Below are 23,467 nucleotides of genomic sequence, written 5' to 3'. Positions count from 1 at the left end.
GATTACAAAACTTAAGAATTCTTAAACTTCTAAATTTAGTTAATAATGTTTTCAAAATTCGTTGAAAATTAAATATGTTTTTTTAAAAATCTTTTTGCGCTCCACAAGTTGTAGAAATAATCATTTGAAAATACTTGACATTCTGCTATTGGGGTCCCTGTGTGATTAGAAACATGGCGGACGAGGAAGGAACTTGTTCTACTTCTCAACCAAAAAGGCTAAAAACCGGACCACGAAAGTATTTAAAGCTTCCAATTGAAGTGTGTGAGAGCCATGAAGATGTCCTTTATCACATACAGCGTGCAATTGCTTCGAAATATTTGCCTTTTCAAGGTATTACAATGGTTCATTTGGACTCCCATCCTGACCTGACCATTCCGATGAAGATGCCTGCAGACTTGGTTTTCGAACCTGAACGACTTTTTGAACAGATAAGCATTGCTGACTGGATCCTGCCGGCTGTTTATGCAGGTCATATCAGTCGTCTCGTATGGGTTAAACCAGAATGGGCTGACCAGATGGAGGAGAAATCACAGCAAAAGTTTTATGTTGGTAAAGACAAAGACACAGGTTATTTGAGGTAAGGAAAAGCCGTGTTTGCAACGCATGTTACTGAAGTTGTAGCCCCCTCATACAAATATGTGCAAAATCTTTATAATTTGTGAAAGAATGTTAGCAGCTACCTATTCTTCGTTTGCAATAGACGTCATAGCCGCCATGATGGAAGAATTTGACAAAAGATTTTTCAATGAATTCTTTTGTTATATCTTCCAACATGGCGGACTTCCCTTTTGTTATTGTGCGCTCTTGGGATTGATTGCAAACCAAGAATTCATAGACTACAGCCCAGCCTACTACCTCCCCACCCCCCTCCTCCACAAAATTATCCTTCCACCTGAGCTAACGTTGCACACAAAAGAGGCTTCATTGCTCTTTCTGAGGAATAAAACTGGGTTGTTAATAACACATGAGATTGATACTAGGGTTTAACTTAATCTCATTGGGGATGCCCTTTATGCTTAACCTCTACCTTATCCCCACCCCCACCCCCTTTTTTTCCACAAAAAAGGAAATATTATAATTTCCTAGTGAAGGGGTCTAAGGGAATGCCTTATGAACATTGGAGCTTTGTTATATTGAACTAGTCTCTTAAGGGAGCGTTGTGAGTCAGCCCTGATAAAACTTGTGTATCGTTGTACAGTTTAGCTGCCTTTTGCAGATGCTGAAGATTCATAAAACATACATAAATTTTATTTATTTTAGGGTTTCCTGTGTGGATGACTATTATCTGGAAGAACTTCTCTATGCTCCTCAGGACCAGCTGGAAAATTCCCAAGAACTTGAGCTTATTATGCTTACCTTAAAATCGACCAAGAATTTATCAACAGCTGCTAAAGACAAGAAAGAAGTGATGAAAACTGATGGTCTTATGATCGAGGGAGCTAAATCTTTATGCCAACCACAAAGTAATTATAAAAAAAGCCATGAAGACAAACAAAAAGAAGAAAAAGCTACCAAGCAAAATAATGAAATGTTAGAGGAACCAGAATCAGAAGAGGAATATTTCACATTGCAAGGTTCATTTAATATTCAAGATGTTGAAAAGCAGGGAAATTATAAACCAGAAGAATCAGTGCGTTTATCTGAGTTACTAAAAACATTATTATCAGACAATGAACCATATATATTGGATATTGATATGGATTTCTTCTCTACTAAAAACCCTTTTAACGAACTTTTCAATGAGGTATTGTCAAATCACTTCATATACTATATTTATAAAGGTTATTAACTATGTATGTACACGTATTTCAAAAAACATTGTCCGTCGGAGATCTGAAATTTGACACAATTTGCCATTACACAGGTCATCGCTCAAGTTGCAGAGTAATTGTTGCTCACATTACCAATCTTGCAAACAAGATTTTTATCTTTGCAAAGAGTTGAGTTAAAAAGTAAATATGTTGTGCAGAAAGAGGTAATATGAGCCACATTTGCTTTGCAACTTGCAATGCAACAAATTGCACAACATGTTGCACAATTTTGTGGTCGATATTACCACATCTTAATTGCCACAGAGGTTTTTCTCTTGGTTGTCCAGCTTTCCTCCCTGCCAGCATTGTAGCTAACTCATTTTGTTTTTTGTTTTGCTTTCAGGAGGAGTTCCAGAGTCTTAGACAAATATACAACTTTATTCCACCAACATCAAAACAGAAAGAAGTTAGTAATTTTAGGATAGTAGAGTATTAGTGGCATTTAATTAATTTGCTGATAGCACGTAGTCTTTCACCACTGTGATTTCAAAGGTTTGGGTGACTGGTTTGAGCCCTGTGGACACCATACATAAATTGAGTTTGTTTGATGTGTTGTTCAGACTCTCCTATGCTACAAGGGTTTTCTCCAGGTTCTCTGGTTTACCTCCCTCTCTAAAAATCAACATGTGAATTGAGCGTTGTCTGCATAGAACATTGAATGTAGTAGTAGTGTGTGTTTGTGTGTGTGAAATTAAAAATGCCTCCAATTAGTGCAAAAGTACTAGAACAACTAGACACTTAATAAATAATAATAAATGAATAAATGATATTTATAATACATGTAGCATAAAGACTGATGTAATTTATTTGTGGAATTATGCATCCCATGTTCATGCATTCAATGCATATTCATTTTTAGGACTTGGACAACTGCACAGAGGCAAGAGCTGCTCAACTAGCTTGCATAGACTTTACATTTGAATATTTTAAAACTGGAGGAAGTGGAAAAGACTCCACATGTGAAGGAAATATGATGGTGAATAAGCAACTTTTGAATCTTCTGGAAGAGATGAAGGAATATGGTGGAGAAGAGCCTGACTTGGAACTGGTATGTAAACAAAATGACCCTTGTTGTAAGAGAAATGAGAAATTACCAAAACACAAAACCCTTGAGGTTAGAGAGTGTCAGAGAAAAAAATCCCAAACATACTCTACTGATGTATGAATCAAGAATTAAACTAGCCACATGCTAAATTCCAATTTGATATGTGATTTAGCCCTGCCCTGACTTTGATCAGCCCAGAAGTTGTTTCAGGGTTTGATCTGTGAGTTAACCATGCACTGACTTAGATCAACACAGAGGAACATTTCAGGGTTTGATCTGTGAGTTAGCCATGCCCTGACTTAATCAGCTCAGAGAATGTTTCAGGGTTGAAAGATTTTGGATAATTTAAGTTGATCTATTCCAGATGCATTCTGCAGGCATGACGATAGACCTACCACATCATGTCAGTACCAAACAGGAAATAGACAGTCTTCTAACTGATGTCTGTTATACATTACAGTCACTATCTAAACCTACCATGGTTACCATGGCAAGGTGAGTATGTACTGAGAACAGATGCTATTAGGTAACACTTATATTTAACAACCACTACTCTCAGTATGGGACTCTTCCAAGTTTTGCTCCACACGCACTAGAGTGCATACCATATGATATCCATAAAAAGCTAACTAACAAGATTGAAAAAATTAGTGCAAAGGTTTGTAGGTCTACAGTTTAGAGTGCATAAAATAACACATCCTTGAAAAACTCTGTAAGAAATTGCACAAATTTTGCACAAATTAGTAAGTTCAGACTAATACCTCATTAGACCTCAGTATACCATAGACCTACAGAACATTGCACTAATTTGTAGGATTTTGTTAGGTAACTTTTTCACAGATATATGGTATACACTCTTCTGAATTTACAAATTTGTGCAATTTCTTCACAAGTTTGCACTGATATATGGTATGCACTCTACTACTACTCCACTATCTACCACACTAACTCACATGTTGATGTTCAGCCGAGATTCAAACCTGCAACCACCCATGTAGACCTGTGGACAGGCATGAACGACAAGGCAGTGGGAGACAGCACATGGCACCCTTACACTATGTGGGCTACCTGTGGACACTTTAACACAGGCAACCCATTCTAATATTCTTTCATTTTGCAGGTCAGCTCATGATGAATACACCCCACCCCATCAAGTAAAGTACATCCAGTCATCTCTCATCAGTATTCTTGGTTCTGTGTATGGTTTGGACTGTATAGATATTCATCTGCATTACAAAGAGCAAGTATAGTAATATATTTATTACACTCAATAGTATACATGTACATGACTTTCTTATTTATGTACAGCAATGGTATTTTGATTTACAAGTACTTTTTTTTTCAATTTTTCTGAAACTTATCATGATTACAAGGTATATGCCAAAGTGCCTGTCTCTCCTTCTTTCTCTCTTTCTTTCTTTTTGTTTATCTCTCCTTTTCCTTTTTTGTTTGTTCTTTTTTTATTTCATTCTTTGCTTTCTTTTTTGACTGCTAAGAGGCAAGCACTGCACAGTTTAGCAATGTTAACATTGACAACAACTTTATTGTATAAAAATATTTACAGTGTTAAAATCTAAAGATAAAATGAAAGAGATGAAATCTAAAAATTGCCAAAAGGGTATTTAACTTCCAGAAACAGCTAAAAAACAAAAAAATTGCATAACGCTAGATAATGTAATCAAAATTCACGGGCGCATATTTTATGATATTGTATAAGATAAATTATTACAGAAAAAGTTTTGAAAATGTCCCTTAAAACAGCCCCAAAATGCATTCAGGCATCCCAGACCTCCTATATATCCTATATTTCCTATAATTTGTATAGGATCCTATAAAGAGCCTATGTTTAAAGAAAACCTCCTATATTTCCTATAAATAGGACGACCGATGATTGATACATTTATATTTTACACTGTTTAGCATATTTGGCAAAGGAAATAAAATGGCCCCCTTTTTTTTTGGTTCTGTTTTTTATTTTTATGGCTTTTTAGTTCTGTAAATCATTGCCTGTGCACCCTCCCTGCAAGATCCCTGGTTACGCCACCGAAAAGCTATCTTAGCTCCTATAAAGTGCATATATTTTTGGGAAAAAATCCTATATTTTCCCATATTTAGAACTTGCACAGCCTATATTTCCTATCAAATTTGTATAAAAAGTGGCTGGGATGCCTGTGCATTGCAATGCCAACTCGACCCAGGTTTTTCCTCAACCACTGGATGCAATAAGGTTTTTGCTTGCTTATCACAGTGGATGAACCGACTCACAACTTGTTAGTAAAGGACACGTATGGTTCAAGATTTAGACTAGGCTTCATACGTTACCAGTAGGATCTTGAATTCAATTCAGTGCTTTTCATATAACCAGTGTAGATCTTGCAGCATGATAAAGTACAGTTTCACATACTATCAGAAACAGTGTTTTCAATGAACAGGAGCCGGCTCGCTAAATTCAGGAGAATGACGACTAATCTCTGGGTTTTGTCCTCCTTGTCTGTTCTCGATCGAAGTGCTTGCTGTCCTTTTATTTTCTTCCGGTGTGACATCAGAAAGCACGTTACTTTCAACACTCACCTTGTTAGTTTTCCAAAGTGGCATGCACTTCAAAATGGTGAACACAGCCCTTCGTATGTTTTCTAACCTGAAGGCGTAGACGAAGGGATTGATGAGCGAATTGATAGTGACCAGAATGAACTGCGCGTCTCTGAACCAGTGAATTAAATCACAGCTGCAGGACTCGCACATGTTCATTAGGTATATCATGATACATGACGGCACATAACAGGCTAGAAATACTGCTAGTACGATCAGGTACGCCTTGGTTATTCGTTTCTCCCAGATCATGGAGCGTCGATGAGCGCGCTCCAGTTGTCCTGCGCTTCCGTCATGGAAGCTCGCAAGGCTCGACAGTTGGCTTTTCAGAACTCTGAAAACTTGTACATAGGTGAAGATAAAGATGATGAACGTGCTGAGAATTGCGATGTTCGCAAAAACAAAAGCGTAGGAGATGAAGCCTACCTCGAAGAATATCATGGTGAAGCCAAAAGACAGAGTCCACACAAAAATCGACGCGTAGACTACTCTTTTGTTATTGACGTTAGCCCTGTACCAGACCGCCCGTGCGATAGCAAGGTATCTATCGACTGTCAAAGTAGCGAGGCTTAGTAACGATGCAGTACAGCAAAGGAAGTAGGCGGTCTGCGAGAGCCAGGACATATTGATACTGAGACCTTTGCCTTCACGGTAGTGGATATAGATCGATAGAGGCTCCACTACACTGCCAACAATCAAGTCTGTGACAGCGAGGTTCAGGATCAGAAGGGTGAAGGGTGAGCGCACTTCTTTGTGTGGGTCTTTAAGGATGGCCAGAATTACTAAGAGGTTGCCTGGCACCGTGAAGATCATGAAGATTAAAGATAAACTCATGTTTGTATAGGAGACCTCCTTTGGGGCCAAGACCCCTGCGCAGTGACCAGGGCCGAACAGCATGTCTGTTTTACTCTGTTTCTTGAATCACGATTGGAGCCTCGGGTGTCAGTTAGTAAAACTAGCAGGACAAGAAAATCTGGAGTAGATCAGCTTCTGGGGAAAAAAAGAAAAAATTAATTTGAGACGTGGCAGTAAGGGGGTTACAAAATATATGTTCGTACTGATCTCTTCGAGTAGAGTTTGTTAGGTCTCTCTCTTGATTTGAGGGTTTTTCTCCGGGTTCTCCGCAAAACCTGACAAACTAAGTTCCAATTCAATCTGTGAGTTAGCCGTGCCCTGACTTAGATCAGCCAAGAGGTTGTTTAAGGGTTTGATGTGTGAGTTAGAGGTGCCCTGACTTAGATCAGCCAAGAGGTTGTTTAAGGGTTTTGATCTGTGACATAGACGTGCCCTGACTTAGATCAGCCAAGAGGTTGTTTAAGGGTTTGATGTGTGAGTTAGATGTGCCCTGACTTAGATCAGCCCAGAGGTTGTTTAAGGGTTTGATGTGTGAGTTAGTCATACCCTGACTTAGATCAGCCAAGAGGTTGTTTAAGGGTTTGATGTGTGAGTTAGATGTGCTCTGACTTCGATCAGCCAAGAGCTTGTTTAAGGGTTTGATCTGTGAGTTAGACCTGCCCTGAAATAGATCAGCCCAGAGGTTGTTTCAGTGTTCGATCTGTAAGTTAGCCGTGCCCTGAAATAGATCAGCCCAGAGGTTGTTTCAGAGTATCGATTAGATTTGAACGTAGCCAAGGCAACTTACTAAGAACTGGTGAGATGCGAACATCTACTCTAAGTAATCTCGCTGCGCTATATATTATATACTGCACCATAATTTAACATGTATGTCTATATATATTTAAAAAAACGCATTAATAATTTATGAAGGAAACACAATCATGACCATGAAGGAGGTTTTATATCTGATATAGATTCGACTTCATTTGCATAAACTTTAACTTGGATTTTCTCTATCAAGCTTGGTTCATTTCGTAAAGAATTCAGTACAATATGAGAACATACATCATCAGTTTTTGAAGCCGTTCAATAAACTCGTAGATCATGTTTTATCGGGTCTAAAACCACTCGGCTACGCCTCGTGCCCTCGTGTTTTATACCCGATAAAACACTCCTGCTCGTTTATAAACATTACATATAAAACACTTAACGACCATGACGTAATATCAATTAACAAATTTATCTATGAATGCGAATCATTACGGATGATTTGTATTTGATCTTATGTTTTGAATTTCTTTGTCATGTAATTAACGAGTTTCCTCTCACGCCGCTTAAACCACTCGATAACACTCTACATAAAACGTGGCCGAACGCACGCCTTGCTCGTGTAGGAGGAAAACTAAAGTTGTACACGATGATTCAAAAACAAATATGATCTTTAAAACATTACAAATGGAAATTTCCTGTAGAAATCGCTGCATGTTTATGTTTGTCTGTCTGTCTGTCTGTTTTTTTGTTCGTTGGTTTGTTTGTGTGTTTTTTTCAATAAGACACTGGACAATGTTTATTAGGATTTGATTTAAGTTCATTCGTATGAAAATTGCCTCGTGTAATATGCCCTAATCATACGCTTTTTCGAACATTTTTTTAGCTATGTTACTGTCTTGCGCGCGTTGATGTGCGAGTAGATAAAGTTGTTCTTTACAAGGGATTACATCAATAGTCTAAGTAAAAAATCTAGAAAATGAGCTTTCATTACAAGTTGCATCGTGCTTTATCGCTGGCAGGTGATTTCAGAGAACATTTTGTTCTCAGCTCAATATTACCTAGTTACCAGATCAGTTCAGCTGGACAATTAACAGCTTTTACTCTAAAATAAAGAAAATCAAACTTATCCTCGAAAAGATTCGCCAAATATTTTTTAGAAATAGCATTTTTAGTTGTTTTCTTGGTTTAAAATATTTCGTTTTAATGTTAGACAATACTTGGAAATGTTCTAGATCCCAAATCATCTGGTTAATGGGAGACATTCTTTTATCAGGATGCGGTGAAACGTTTAGGGATACGTGATGTTGACTAACATTTACTTAACGGAAATGACGTCATCGATGTCTTTAATTAAGGGATACATGACCCGGCATTAATATTGAGGATATGTGATATTAAAACCCATCTAATGGGGCGTTACCTACTACGAGATCGTTTCTTATTCGACGTACGAGGGATCTCACATAATCTCCAGATTTTCCAGATAGCATGACAAATTGCACGAAGATATACGAGTGGTTTAGTTAGCTAATACGAGATGCCAGCTATCGAATATCAGACTTACGAAACAAGTCAACTAACAATGTCATGCAGGATCGTAGGCTGCACCTTTGATTTAAGGAATAAAGAAAGGACTCTTTATAATCATAAATAATAATGATCCACTAATCAGACTTTCGAGTAAACTCGTTTCGCTTAAAGTGCTTATGACCCCTAACTCAATGTTTTCAGCATTGATTCTACATGAAGTTAAAAGTTAAATAGTAAACTATTTCTGTATGATTTGAGTGATGCATCTTGGAGATATCAAGGTTTATGCTTCCAGTATGCTAATGAGTGTGATGTCATAGTAGGCATTTGGGTTTATTTGTCATCATTTTTAAATCAAAACACTGGTTACTATGAGGAAACAAATTTGCAATAACCTTTCTATAAACCCTGAGTAAGATAATTATGTTTTATACAGGATATTTTACTACCCCAGTAAATTTTCTTATATTTAATAATGCCTACTATGACATCACACTCATTTCCATACTGGAAGTATAAACCTTGATATCTCCAAGATGCATCACTCAAATCATATAAAAATATTTTACTATTTAACTTTTAACTTCATGTAGAATCAATGTTGAAAACATTGAGTTAGGGGTCATAAGCACTTTAACACGATTTCCACCCCACATTTCCTCCACTTTACCATCCACTTGGGTCAGGAAGGGACCTGATGCTAAAGATAACAATTCCATAAAAAGATTTCCAACTTTCGTAAAACAATATAAATGACACAAGTTTATCAATTAACAAATGTAGTTGTTTGTAGGGTTTGCTGTATTGCCTACGAGTTTACATCCCTTTCGGTTTAATAACCTTGAGTGACTCGCTTAAGATAATGAGAAAACACTTCAATTGTTTAAACTTTGCTGCGATGTCAGAATCAATAGGATGCTTTTCAAATGACTTGGGCGTGCATATTAGTAACTTTTTTTTTTAGAGATTTTCATTAATTCCTTCTCGTTAGCAAGCTTTAAAACCAACCGCACCCTCTTACTATTGTTTGATGTCGGGTTTGAATTTTCGATGGAAAACCTGTACCGGGTTTGGAATTCAGCATTGATACTAACAGGGGAGAGCGGGGCTCTCTAAGTGAGTTGAATGAATGAAATGAATGAAATGAATGAAATGAATGAAATGAATGAAATGAATGAAATGAGTGAAATGAGTGAAATGAGTGAAATGAGTGAAATGGATGAAATGAAGGAAATGAATGAAATGGATGAAATGAATGAAGTGAATGAAATGAATGAAATGGATGAAATGAATGAAATGGATGAAATGAATGAAATGGAGGAAATGAATGAAATGGATGAAATGAATGAAGTGAATGAAATGGATGAAGTGAATAGAGTGAATGAAATGGATGAAATGAATGAAGTGAATGAAATGGATGAAATGAATGAAATGGAGGAAATGGATGAAATGAATGAAATGGATGGAATGAGATGGATGAAATGAGTGAAATGGATGAAAAGGATGAAATGAAATGAAATAGCTAATGCCAAAGAATAGTGTAATTAGAAATCACAAGCCATATTTTATATTTACCGTTTATACTCAGCGAACGTATTCAAGGCTGTCCACATAACGTTCAGCAAAAACTGTCGCAAATGATTATTCACGGCCTGCTGAGCTTCCTTATATAACCCTTATGTAACCTAAGACGCTCGTTCCAGGCTTTGCGCACCCAGATAAACGATTATTCACAGAGTAAGCGCCCGAAGCAGAGTGCTTTCGGATGCTTTTAATTGAACTTAACTAAGTGGGTATAGTGAAAATTTTTCTTTCTGATGCTCCCTTTGCTTTGATCCTTATATTTTTTTCCTTCGGTAAATGCACTGAAATAAATAAAAATTGAAAAATTGAAAAGAAAATGAAAAACCGGCACAGGAAAACGTTAATGTTTTTGCTGTCAAGACGTCGTTAACCAAATTAATTTAAACACAAGTAGGATTTTTAACCTGGCCGTTTTTTTAATTTTAACCGCTTCTAGAAATAGATGAAATTAATGTTACGTAACTCATCGTGAAATGAAAATAAAGATTGGACATTTTATTTGAAAACACTAAGTGAATAGTACAGTCTTGCGTTTGTGCTATATTGCACTGCACACGCCGATTAGTCTGGGTTCTTGTTACTCCTTAAAATTAATTTTAGTCTTCAAGGGCGCTTGAAAAGCTCTTGAATTTTAGCAAATCTACTGGAAGTCCTTGAAAACTCCTTGTGATATATCCTACATTGGATAATGGTGATGAACACCATTGTTTTTTGTTGTCACTCGATGATTTTTGAAAATCAATTTCAAGCTAAAATGCATGCTTTTCTAAAGTGTTTTGTATTCTGGGCCTCGAAATGGTCGCAAAAATGCGATATAACTACTAATAAAGCAGGTGCTACTTCCTCGTCATGAGATTCACCTGTTTCAAAAAGCATTATTGTTTGTGGAATTTGCATGATACCTAAGACGATGCACCAGCGAATTTCTCTCAAAAGTGGTGTTTAGATATTTTAAAACTTAGATGGAGTATGTTGTGCGTAGTATTATTATTAATCAACAATCTTCCACTGACTTAAGATTCGTAATTTTATTCAATCCCTCATGATGAGCACGAAAGCTTTGAAATTAAAAATATCAAATGTACTTAGAAGAAAAGTTTTGATTCTGATATAAATTAAAGTTGAAATAATCTCACTTAAATATCAAATGTACTTAGAAGAAAAGGTTTGATTCTGACATAAATTAGAGTTGAAATAATCTCACTTAAATCCACATGATCCATGATAATTCCAATTAAGTTAGATCCATATGTTTTGAGATGAGTTGCGAGCATTCCCAAGAGAGTTAAAAAACAAAAGCATGGTCATTTTGGTCGAAAAAAATCTTTTGTTAAATGGCACTAACGCTCCCTCGAGAGGCCGCTATGACGTAACGTGCAATCAAAGAATAGGTTTTTTTCTCCTCTTGTATTTTGTAAAATTTATATATTGGTGGGCCAGACTGTCTGTAACACAATAAAGAATCATTATGTTCTTACTTAAACTTGTTGAGAACTACTACATGATTAAAAAGACAAGACGATTATTACTTTCATTTAAACCATAGTTAGTAAAGATCGCTGTCGTTCGCCATATTGTTTTGGAAGGTTAAAGAAGAGTGTGCACGGTCACTGTCACGTTTTGGTAAGGTTCAACCTCAAAAGGAAAAAAGATAAGCCTTCCCTTTGAAGTTTGCAGCTCGCGATTAATTACGGTTTCAACTTAGATTTCAGATCTCCGTACGACGTTTTTTGAAATAGGCGTAAACACTGGAACTGATACGCTGCAGGACTGAATTAGTTAGTCGACTGTTTTCTTTCGTGTGAGTTCGTATTTTTATAAAACATTCTCTAAACCTTGTAAATGGTCCTTGAACGTTTGGTTTTGAGGTCCTTTAGTATCACTTCTGAAATTTGACAATCGTTGTGAACTCTGTCTGCGTTTGACACGGAGGGGGGAGGGATACTCCACTATAAAAACTAAAGCAGGGATGATGTTCGACAAAAATAAATTTAACCCCTAAAAGAGAGTGTTTGGGCGTGAAACGGAGAGGAATTATCGACTTTGAGCTTTTTCTTTTTCACCCCTAAGATAGGGAATGGGATTCACTAACAAAAATAACCAAAAAATGAGATTGAGACATGAATAAAACATAGGCTGGAAATGACTACATCTCAAACAAAGCCGCACTTTCAAATTCGAACGTGATCTGTTCATTCAATTTTTATTTAATCTTCATCGCTATGGTATAGAGTAAGCCTCACTAGAAAGATAGAAAAGACCCTTCTTAGCTACCAAACTGAAATATTGGCTCAATTTGAGAGATATCTTTTATAGTATGTGTCGTTTACTGTATAGGTTAACGAAAATACGTAAAATCACAGATAAGTAAATAAGAACCCTTGGCTACAAAAAATATCGGCTCAATTTTTTTAGAGATATCGTTGATATTGCGTTAGTGCTTTTTTCCCTGACTACAAAAATATCGGCTCAATAGCGCAGAGCAACCGTGACGTCATAAAAACGAAGACAAAGCCGAAATTCGGACAAACAAACTTACAAGTTTACTTTCAGCAGATAATTTTCACAGCCGATCGCAGTTGATCTTAGTTTACATGGGTTATTATTGTAACTTTAAGTAAAAATAATAAAATCGGTTCGTATAATCCTCGTAGCGGTTAAACAGATATTTTTAGAATCAGTGGGCTACGCTATTCCATAGATCTCCACTATAAAGGATGGTGACGCGTAAAGATTTCAGATAAATCTATCTATATATTGACTAGATATTAACTTGCCTAAGTTAATAACAGCGCTTTACTCGCCGACAAATCCACCTAAAGATAGAACGATTATGCAATACTAAAGATACCGAGTAGCAGGCCTACACAGGATGTGACGTAACAGAATGTGACGTAACACGATGTTTCAGCCGTTTTCCTTGGCGGCGACCAATTTTGATATTGAGCTAAAAGCCTCAAGTCGTGTGTGTGTGTGTGGCAACTGAGCGTGCAGTATGTGGTGTTAATGATTAAAAAGGTTCAGTTTCGGGTTCGATTTGTGGACTCGGCATCACATGTGAGTGGAGTTAGTCGACTCCCCGTGATTGACGGGTTTTTCTCCTGTTTTTCTTCCTACGCAAATCCCTGACAAACTAGGTCCAATTCGGTCCAATTAGCCGTCTTCTGACTTTGATCAATTACCGAGAGGTTTTTTAAAGCATCGATATAGCTTGACTGAGTAATATATTTAGATTGCCTGCTAGCACAGTCTCCCTCGTCGATTCTTGCAGCGAAAATGCCAATCGCCAACGAGGGAAACCCTGCTAACAGTGAATTGCGTCGTGTTTAATGATGTTGCATTAGTTAAGCATTGTTTTTGGAACGTTTGTTTTACAGCTGTGCGCTATTCAAGTGTTTTATCTTGCTTAAAATGGTTGGTTTTCATTTTCATATTCTGCGCCATGCATCTACTTTGATTAGACGTAATGGAAAATTCGCTATTTTTCTTTTGTTTTCTTTCGCTACTTCAACCATGCATCAACTAATATTATTTCATTAACGGGCCAGGAATTCCCTTTGAGGTTCGAGGTGTGAGATAAAGTATTGAAATCTTGAGTACAAGAGAGACGAATTAATGATTTATTTACTCAAAAAAAAGTGGGGTAAAGGGGGTGTTGGTTTGTCTTTGTTATTTTCTTTGTTATGTGTGTGCTACTGATTTATTTTTTACTGATTTCATGGAATATGATTGCAGTCATCTATGTGATCAGTGCTCAACGCAAAAGAATGGAAATAAGGATTAATCGACCCTATCAACCCCTCAACGACGAACTAATATAGGAAACATTAAAGGCAATAAAACTGACAACTTTAACCATTAAAGTGTGATATTTGATAAGTGAATAACAACAACATCAACTAACGAGTGTGATGTTCTAATATTTAAGATAACGTATAAACTCATGAAATATATAACTAAAATAAGTAAATAAATTTTGTATGACTGAAATGTTGGTTTTCGATAAATAGACGAAGTTGAATAAGGACGTTAAAAATGACCAATCTATTTCTGATGACCACCATTACCGCGCTACGAATATATTCGTGTCATTGTTGAGGTATACCTCTAGTGACACTGCCGTAAAGAGTAGCGTTCAAAAACCAGTGAAACTGCTATTTGCCTAGTCTATTTGATACGTGACTTCTAAGACCATGCCTTCGATCAAAAAATTTACTACGAGAGACTAGAGATCCGCCGTGCCGTGTCCCAGCGTTACGAAAAGCAAGGGTAAATCTAATATTTTACTTCAATGACGCGAAGAGTGGTTGCCCAATTCTTCCAAGCAAGAGACTCGTGTATAAAGCACTCGAAGTTGCGCACTTTACCCACTCAGACTATCAGTGCTCCTTATTACGGGTGTTGAAAGCTAAAGGTACACAGAACAAAGAGAAGTCGAAACAGACTTGAAGATCCTGAGTATTGAACCGTGGATCTCTCTCTCTGAAGACCGTGCAATAATAAACTGAACTACGCCTGCGCATAATTTTGATTGGGAAATCTGTAGCCTCGTGCACTGTGATTGGTTCTATGTTGACTTACCGTTACCGTGCCGTATACTGGTTTTCGAACGTCATACAAATTCGTCGAACTATGTTTTCTGATGGGTGAAAAAGTAGAAGATACTATAGCAGTGTTCTACACGAAAGAAAAGCTCTGTATTGTATCGATAAAAAAGGGAATAGTCAAGAAGATGATACTGTAGCTTGCCTATAATGGACGCGTTAATCCGTTCTTCAATTGGTTTATCAGTACGAAAGCCGCATTAAACAACCAGCTGTCTTTCTCTATCGTCGCCCACCACCGCTACACAGCCTAGAGATTCTTCTAGCTTATTTTCTCTTAATTGCGCAGTTAAAATAGCTAGTTAATGTTTTTAAAAGGCTTTTATCGTTTTAGTGACTTCTATTTTCGGACCTGTTGTTGTGTCGTATGTGACTAGAGTTGTTTGTCGGTTCTCTCCTGTGCTTCGAGGGGTTTTCTCTGGTTTTCATCCCTCCGCTAAAAACTACATTTAAATTCCATTTGCAGAATCCAGTAGAAACAGAGCTACTCTGCCGGTAAAACTACAGTTACTACGTTTTTCATTTCACTTACTTCCTGTACATATTAGTCTAATGACAAAATTGACTTTGTAATAAATGAGTTTTGCGTTTCGAGCGAGACCTGTATCTCTTCCTCAAATGTAAAAATACATCTTTTTTCTTTATCTTTAGTTTTTTGTTTGTTATTTAAACCTTTTTTTTTCAATTACATTAACCCCAAAAGCGAAAGCGCTTGTCTGGGGGGTCTACATACAGCTTTTACAGCTTTTTGCCTTTCTACACTTAGGAAAAGCCACAGGTCTCGAAACCTAAAATTCTTCAGTTTTTTCTGTGCTATTCATTACAAAATTTACTCATTCTCAGTTATGAATATTACTAAGATAGCTGAAAATATCCTGAAAATAAAAGCTTATGAATTATAATAAGGTTTAAAATATGTAGGAAATAAAGCAATACTAAAAGAGAAAAAACCAATTTTTAAAGTCTGATATTCTTAAGCTACTCAGTTTGATTACTCCACATTGTCATAATCGAATCTACAGTACTATATCAACTGATCCTTTTGGACGAAACAAGCCAGGAAGGAATGGAAGAAGAAAGGAAGAAAGAAAAGAAGGAAGGGAAAGAGGGAGGGAGGGAGGGAGGAAGGATGGAAGGGAGGGAGGGAGGGAGGAAGAAAGAAAAACCTACCAAACCGCCAACCGACCAACCAACTTACCAACGTACAAAAACAAAGCAAGAAAGTGAGAAAGAAAAGGCTAAATAGAATTTTGAAGAAGAGCGATGCCAGATGCAGCTGTCATAACAACTGATAATCGAAAACATCTCGGCGAATTGAAGTATTTTGTAACTAACTCGCAAGCGAGTCCTAAATTGCCCAATCATTGATCGTTACCAAGAGGATTGCCCGAGAGAGTAGCACTCGTAAAGCTGAAGGCACAAAAAGTCGACCAAAAATGTCTTTGAAATTCACGGTTTATGACGTTGAATAACTCGGGTCGTAGTCACTTGATATTTTATTAGGCTATAACGAATATAATATGATACAATACATAGAAGTCAATAGAAGTCAATAGATTTGATGAATAGGTTCTAAAGCTTTCACAAAGTCCACCGCCCTCATTGTCACTAGCGCCGCTTCCCGCATATCACTAAACATTGTCTACAGCGAGGAAAACGCGTTTAGCCGGAGAAAATATTTTAAAAACAATATCTGGATCATATATATATATATATATATATATATATAGCGGTTTGCAAAAATTCTGAAAACGTCAAGTTTATCTATATATCCATATGTAAACTAATTTCCAGATTTTTTTAATTATAACTATTTTCAACCAAAAGTTAGCCAAATATCTAGTATTAATGCTCACAATGTACACTGGTTATATTTCACCGAAAACATTGTATTTAACCTTTATTAAAGCGTTTTTTAAATTGAAAAGTACCCATAATGCACACGATATATCGATATTCATTTTATTTACAGAATTTTTGCAAAGTGCTATATATATATATATCTGGATAATGATATGAATAATTTTGAAATTACTTAAACTTTTAAAACAGCCCATTAGTTCTTACATGTACTTAGTGTTGCCTTGAAGGACTATTTGTTTGTGAGCATGAATAATCACACCTTGTGTAATCTTAAGGACTTTTTTTCCTTATTCTTCCGTTTTTTGTTTTGTTTTGTTTTGTTTTTTTCTTCTTTGTTTTTTGTTTTTGTTTTTGTTTTCTCTATTTTCTTTCATCATTGCTTTGTTTGTTTTGCTTTATTTTGTTTTGCTTGCTTTACTTTGCTTTGCTTTGCTTTGCTTTGCTTTGCTTTGCTTTGCTTTGCTTTGCTTTGCTTTGCTTTGCTTTGCTTTGCTTTGCTTTGCTTTGCTTTGCTTTGCTTTGCTTTGCTTTGCTTTGCTTTGCTTTGCTTTGCTTTGCTTTGCTTTGCTTTGCTTTGCTTTGCTTTGCTTTCTTCTTTTCTTCACTCTTCTCTTTCCTTTTGTAAGTCTTTTCTCTTTTTAAGTAAAAAATCATTTAAAAAGCCTTCCTTCCATCATGACCCTTCAAGACCCTTTGAACATCAATCCGCCATCATCCTCCATTCACACTTTGTATAATCTTAAGGACTTGATTTCCGGAGTTTCAGATACTCTACACAAATTAAAGCTTGAAAACCGGTGTTAATCTTCGCTTACTTTTGTTTTATTTGACATATATAGAATCCACCATCATCCTCCATTGACATTTTGTATAATCTTAAGGACTTGACATCCGGAGTTTCAGATACTCCACAAATTAAAGCTTGAAAACCGGTGTTAATCTTCGCTTACTTTTGTTTTATTTGACATATATAGAATCCACCATCATCCTGCAGGAGCATTGAAATTTTGTATAATCTTAAGGACTTGACATCCGGAGTTTCAGATACTCTACACAAATTAAAGCTTGAAAACCGCTGTTAATCTTCGGTTACGTTTGTTTCATTTGACATATAGAAAAGGGAAAATGGCTCGGCACAATGTGACGAAAAGGCACTCTCCCGAATTTGAATAAAAAAGGCAAACAATATGTTTTCATTAGTAAAGTAAAGACATTCAAAAAACATAAACGTATCTTGCTTGAGGCATAACTTGCTTTTAAATCTTAGTTATGATCGCTACCGACACTTGGGAATAGCAAAACACTTGTGCGATATCCTATGCGGAAATTGCTGAAACTAAATCCGTGCGAGAAGAAATATGGAAAGAAATGTCAAGTATACGTAAAGATCAAAATTGTGATGTTAAGTGGTATCGAAAGTAGAGAAAGACTGTTTACGGTAGATTGAATAAACCTTAACTTATAACCTTAACGTATAACCTTAAATGACCAAATAATGTTGGAAACTTTAAACACAGAGGGAATGTAATTGTAAGGAGACTAGTCGGAACCAGAATCCCACCTTTGGCACAAAAAAGTTTTTACTCGTTTTCCTTCAAGCTCTGAAATGTTATTCCCTTTTTTTTTTTTTACAACCACCACTCCCCATGCAGGGCTCTTCCGTGAGGTTCCCTCCACACGCACTCAACTCACATGTTGATTTTTACGGAGGGAGGAAACCGGAGATCCCGGAGAAAACCCTCGTGGCAAGGGAGAGAACAAGACAACAAACAAACTAAACTCACATATTATCCAGTTTGAGCCGGGGCTCGAACCCGGACCACAGTGGTGAGAGGCGAGAGGTAAACCACTACGCCACCCATCTGGGAGACATGACGCAGTTTTTCCCCCTTTTTATGAGTTTCCTGTGGCGCAAGTTACCCTGTAACCTTAATGATAACAGTTTTCTTAACACCACTCAGATCACAAGCTGAAGTTTCGACGATAAAGCAACGAGGTGGCTCTCAACTTGGGCGGCCAAAAATTAACCTTTGTTAATTAAAGGGGTTGGTACCCCGGAGGAAATGTGAAATGAATGACAAGCGAACTAAATGAAACTAAAGGTCTGTAGTTCGATGTGTTATCAAATACTAATGTTGTTATGAACGACGTCCACGGTGACTCTATGGCGGCGAGGTTTCCGACTTTTCTTAGTTGCCATCTTTCTTACTCTCGGTTCGATCTGATATATGCTTCAATATATACACAACAACTTTGACTTTGACAAATTGTAAAATTTCATAAGATTAGCCTTTTTAAAAAAATTAAAATTAGCCTCTTATTTTGCCCTTTGCATGGTTTTCAAATTATCACAACTTTTTTTACGTGCTTAGCTGCTAAATTTGCTTCTAAGTGCATTCCTGTTGTTCGTGAAATCTATTTCATCTCTAGTGCAAGTTTTCTTACTTTTTAAATATAACTCACCGAGTATATGGTATCGTTGGATCAAACAAGGGTTAGGTATAGCAGCCAAGAATCTGAAAAGAAATCGCTCAACACGGAGACTTCTTATTCTTTATCATATAGACATACAAAATGTAGCTTATTGAATTTCATCACGTGATGTACTTTTTAGAACGCCTTTGATTGGCTCGTGTGTAGCTCGTGTGGTAAACAGTTAGAGCTATATGAATGGCTTACGTCAATGTAGTTCTATACCTAATTAACCTGTTAAACTAGTGTAAGGGAGTGTACCAATAAACCTCTTAGCCTGTCAAACTTGTTTAAGGCTTGACCTGAGAACGACAATTCCTGGAAAATGAAATCTATTCCTTTCATTCATTTCCAGTCAATCGTATTGTGTTTTATTCATTTTGTCGGGCCACTATTCCCGGAACCACTTAGCCACTTCACTTAACCATTTTTGTTTCCTAGATATAGATTTCCTGGAAAATATAATCCAAAGTGATTGTACTTGATAGAAAGTACATCTTATCAGTACGTATATAAATCATCCTTTTTTCCCAAAAAAAGGCGCCGTAATATAATATAGCCATGCAATTTCCATTTTGAGAATGGATAGAACTACACGATATTATATATACAAAATTTTGCGCTTAGATGGAGTGATCTTTTTGATAACACAATTTGGCGCGTTTTGCTTTGCGCAACCAACTACACTGAACGAACTTGATTTGAAGATGGTGGCATATAAACCCAAGAAGTTAACTAACTTACGGCCCTTGCTACATTACTGAGTTTACAAAAGTAAACACTGCCTATAGAGGTTTTGCACCATGCATCCCGTGACAGCAGCCATGTTAGATAAGCACTTTCATAAATGACTGCTGCTAATTTGCATAAACATTAAAAATCAATGTTTTTGTAGTGAAAACCCTTTTAAATCATTGATCTTGTTGATTTAGATAAGGCGTGTGAGTTTCTACTTAAAGTAATAAATCCTTTACAAGATGTGAGCATTTGAAGTTGCGAAAATGCACCAAAACAATGCCTCCAAGGCTTCCAGTGATAAATACATACAAACTCTCTATTTTCGTTCTTTAGTAACTTCTTTGGTATGCAGTCAAATTTTACAAAATTTTCTGAAAATGGTTTTCATGAAGTATTTTCTCAGATAGCATTAATAGTTTCTGGTAAACAGGCTTCATATCAGAAAAAACTGAATTATGAAAGTCGTTTTACATGAGAAAGAATTTAATTCTCAAAGATCAAAGTGATTTTGTTGTTCTGTCATCTAACCACAGGCAGCCCAAGCTGTATTGTGGGTACGTGATGATGCAAAACCTCTATGGAAAGTTAATGTATATGCGTAGATGTTTACAGCACGATTATACGAAAATAATGAATAATATTAAACGAAAGCAAGAAATGTTATATACTAATTCACACTATAATATTGATATACCAATTACCTTTAGAGATACCCAACACATTAGTTCTTCAGAATGGCAACATCGTTAGAAAACTGAAGGAGTAAGTTACGAAGTTGGTGCTTAAAGCTAATGAATCTCGATAGAAAAGAGATAATATAGACGGTTATTGACTGACTAGTTGCTTGAGATTGAAATCGAGGCAATTAAAGATAGTAATCGCAGAGTTAGCAGATGTACTCTCGCCAGAATTAAACCATAGATGATACCCCTTCTGTTAACTATGATTAGACCGTGGGAAAGATACCTTAAGTTCAAATGCGCAAGCTCTTGTGCGCGGAATAGGTGAATGAGTATAGGACCAGCAGTTGAACATAAGCTAAAGACAAGGAGGAGCTAAATGATAATAGTATTGGAAAGCTTTCTTCGTTTAGATAACCATTTCATGTGAGCTTGGTGAAAAAAACTGACAAATAGTTTTTACTGAGAAGTCGATCGAAGTCAAGGATCATTTGTGCTGCGCGTATGAGAACAATTCCCCTAGGCGCTCGAACAATAGATAAGATGATTATGAATGAGCTATATAGAGGAAGAACGGCTTGATATATCGTCAGTGATAGGACGTTTTCATTATGGCGTCATTTTACTACGACGAAGATCCTTCGCGAATTTCCTTTCTTGTTAAAATTTGTATAGACTTAGTGTTACTAGTTTGAGTAAGCGATCAATTAAATCCGTAACAGCAAGCTCACAAGAGGGAAATCTTCTGAAGCCGAACTGGGAATCAGATAGCTGGCCATGTTCCGTAAGAAAGTTATAGAAAGAAATATAACGTGGCGCTCAAGACGTTTAGAGAATGGCGAGAACAGGTCGATAGATAGAGCGGTAAAAAAGGCAGAGCCGTCTTTAAAAAGGGGAGAAACTTCAAGGTGTGGACACAAGATGCGATGTTGCATCACGCGACGTCGTAGAATTACATTACGTTTTTTTCTGCGACGTCGCATGTATTTTCAAACCGTCTCCTCACCCCAAAAAAAACCAGCCTTTTTCATGCAACGTTGAAGGCGTTGTCGTATCGTGGGTTTCTGACGTCGCATGCAACATCAACCCGTCTGACACCCAAAAACATCCTTTCTCATGCAACGTGTGTCCGCAATTTTAGCAATTTTAATTCCAGAGGTGTGGGAAAGAACTTGAAGTAAGGCTAAGGTTGAAAATTGGTGTTAGCAGAGAAGCAATAGTTGGGGCCGACATTTTCAAGAAATAGCCACTAAGCCTGTCTAGGGCTTCAGCTTTGCCAGTAGGCAGATGTTTTTTCTACGCAGCGCGCGTGCTTCGTATAAAGGATACCCTTTGGAATAAGGCACGCAAATGGAATTCTTGTAGTGAAAGTGAACAAAAACACATGAATGCGTTACAATTACCTGTGAATTTTGGCAATACTCTCTAGATGAACCAAACTGTTGTTGTTGTTGTTGCTGTTGCTTATTCTTTAAAACAGACCTCAATACTGGCGTTACGGACAGTCATCCAGTAAGATTTTTTAAGAATTCTTTCTTTCTCTTTCTTGGTGCGTATGATGAAGTTCCATCATAACACAGCAGGTCTGCACTTTCACTGCCTAGTATATATAGCTTCTAATAAATCATAAACCCATTTTAGTTTTAAAACGTCTGATTTTTTGTATGAAGGGCTTTTCTTGCCCGGCATGGCTGTTGCCATAATATTTCCGGTTAAAATGACACTGAATTAGCAAGCTTCAAAACTACCTTTGTTGATATTGATTAGCAGTAAGAACCTTTTATTCAACCGGTTATATTTCTCTACAATTGTCTCTTTGATAACGACTTCTTGACAAATTATAAGTGGTTTTCAGGGACCCACGTTATAGTGATTTTTGATAGCCCACGCTTCATCAATCAGTTTCGAATGGATTAGTATCGTGCAGCGAAGAGACCTTAATGTAAGTGGGAAACGCTCGCGCCGTGCTGGTGCTTACACTGAAATGGGTTCTTGCACTTCCAGTTGATAGACCTTTTTACCAAGGGCGTAATGTTTTCCCATTTCAGACAGCATGTCATTCCCTAGAGTATTATGTCCTTGTTTAACGGTTGCACATGAGAAGACACATGGATATGGATATGGATACAAGTGCAACTCAAACAAAAAAATTTATTTTCAAGAGTGACATTTTGAAATTACATTACACCCAATCAAAAAAGATCTATTGCTGCAATTTTTTTTTTTTTTTTTTTTTTGCATTCGGTCGGAATTTGTACTTGCTTTCTTATGAACGTCAAGAGTTCTCATTGGATGTTAATCATGGATACGGGTTCTGATTGGTTTAAAAAGAGAAATCCATTTGAGTGTCGAACCATGTTCATCGTTTGTTTCATTCTCACTACTTTCGTACGAGCATGAAAAACGAAGGTACGAAGAAAGAAAATCAACCGCGCTAAAAACAAGATAAAAAGACATCTTCAAAAGGGCCGCTACACAGCACGCTTACCCCTATATCTTTCTTACAATTCCTAATTGATAATTAGATCTCTCGCCCTCTTATCCTACAAGTCAGTAGTAGTCTATAAGGCCAAAATTGTTTTAGTCTAAACCTACTTATCGGCCAAATAAATGGATACGAAATATTGTGAGATTAGGTTAAAATAACTTCGTGTGTGTGTGCACTTTTCTCTACCAGTGGTCTATCGCTAATAGAGCGCAGGTTTTGAGATTAGTAGGTTTATAGTAATTGAATTTGTTTACATTTACGTCTTCCTATATTTCTTATTGTTTTAATCAAAACATTATGGGGTGAAAATTTATGGACTGCACAGCTGTCAGGATGACTTTTTATATAAATTTACACTTTTCATTAAGAAGCACATCAATTGAAAAGCAATTGAATTTGCTTGTAGTTGGAACAATACTTGTAATTATTTGAAAACTTAACGCCGCCATTGC

At 36.7% G+C, this 23,467-nt stretch overlaps 2 protein-coding genes across 6 annotated transcripts; one reads left to right on the top strand and one right to left on the bottom strand.

Moving 5' to 3' along the window:
• Positions 1-172: 172 nt before the first annotated feature.
• LOC116288509 (UPF0489 protein C5orf22 homolog) lies at positions 173-4,244 on the top strand. 2 transcript variants are annotated; one of them, XM_031695313.2, is made up of 6 exons: positions 173-580; positions 1,264-1,747; positions 2,158-2,220; positions 2,674-2,862; positions 3,320-3,354; positions 3,980-4,244. In XM_031695313.2, the coding sequence occupies exons 1-6, from the start codon at positions 174-176 to the stop codon at positions 4,107-4,109; spliced, it is 1,308 nt and encodes a 435-aa protein (XP_031551173.2). In that variant the 5' UTR covers position 173; the 3' UTR covers positions 4,110-4,244. The 2 variants fall into 2 exon arrangements, with proteins under 2 accessions (XP_031551173.2, XP_031551172.2); XM_031695312.2 differs by having other exon boundaries at positions 3,224-3,354.
• On the bottom strand, positions 3,998-22,182 carry LOC116288510 (adrenocorticotropic hormone receptor). Of its 4 annotated transcripts, XR_004196192.2 has the most exons (3): positions 10,162-10,215; positions 5,182-6,438; positions 3,998-4,085 (listed from the first exon to the last, which is right to left on the bottom strand). XR_004196192.2 is itself a non-coding variant. In XM_031695315.2 (2 exons), exon 2 carries the CDS (start codon positions 6,343-6,345, stop codon positions 5,281-5,283), a length of 1,065 nt encoding a protein of 354 aa, XP_031551175.2. In that variant the 5' UTR covers positions 6,346-6,438; positions 21,931-22,182; the 3' UTR covers positions 4,102-5,280. The 4 variants fall into 4 exon arrangements, 3 of the variants coding, with proteins under 3 accessions (XP_031551175.2, XP_031551177.2, XP_031551174.2); XM_031695315.2 differs by lacking the exons at positions 3,998-4,085; positions 10,162-10,215 and adding an exon at positions 21,931-22,182 and having other exon boundaries at positions 4,102-6,438; XM_031695317.2 differs by lacking the exons at positions 3,998-4,085; positions 10,162-10,215 and adding an exon at positions 19,101-19,261 and having other exon boundaries at positions 4,102-6,438.
• Positions 22,183-23,467: the final 1,285 nt, after the last annotated feature.

Source organism: Actinia tenebrosa, unplaced genomic scaffold, assembly GCF_029948245.1.
Source record: "Actinia tenebrosa isolate PJP-AT-01 unplaced genomic scaffold, QUT_ActTen_1.0 PGA_scaffold2__45_contigs__length_23673736, whole genome shotgun sequence".
In the NCBI taxonomy this organism is placed as follows: Eukaryota; Metazoa; Cnidaria; class Anthozoa; order Actiniaria; family Actiniidae; genus Actinia; species Actinia tenebrosa.
This window is presented reverse-complemented; position numbering and strand designations above follow the sequence as displayed.

Excerpts from the sequence above, each read along its gene's own strand:
- LOC116288510 (XM_031695315.2), bottom strand. The coding sequence starts at position 6,345 with ATGCTGTTCGGCCCTGGTCACTGCGCAGGGGTCTTGGCCCCAAAGGAG.
- LOC116288509 (XM_031695312.2), top strand. The coding sequence starts at position 174 with ATGGCGGACGAGGAAGGAACTTGTTCTACTTCTCAACCAAAAAGGCTA. Across the intron at positions 581-1,263 it reads AAAGACACAGGTTATTTGAG|GGTTTCCTGTGTGGATGACT; the intron begins GTAAGGAAAAGC and ends TATTTATTTTAG. Across the intron at positions 3,355-3,979 it reads ACCATGGTTACCATGGCAAG|GTCAGCTCATGATGAATACA; the intron begins GTGAGTATGTAC and ends TTCATTTTGCAG.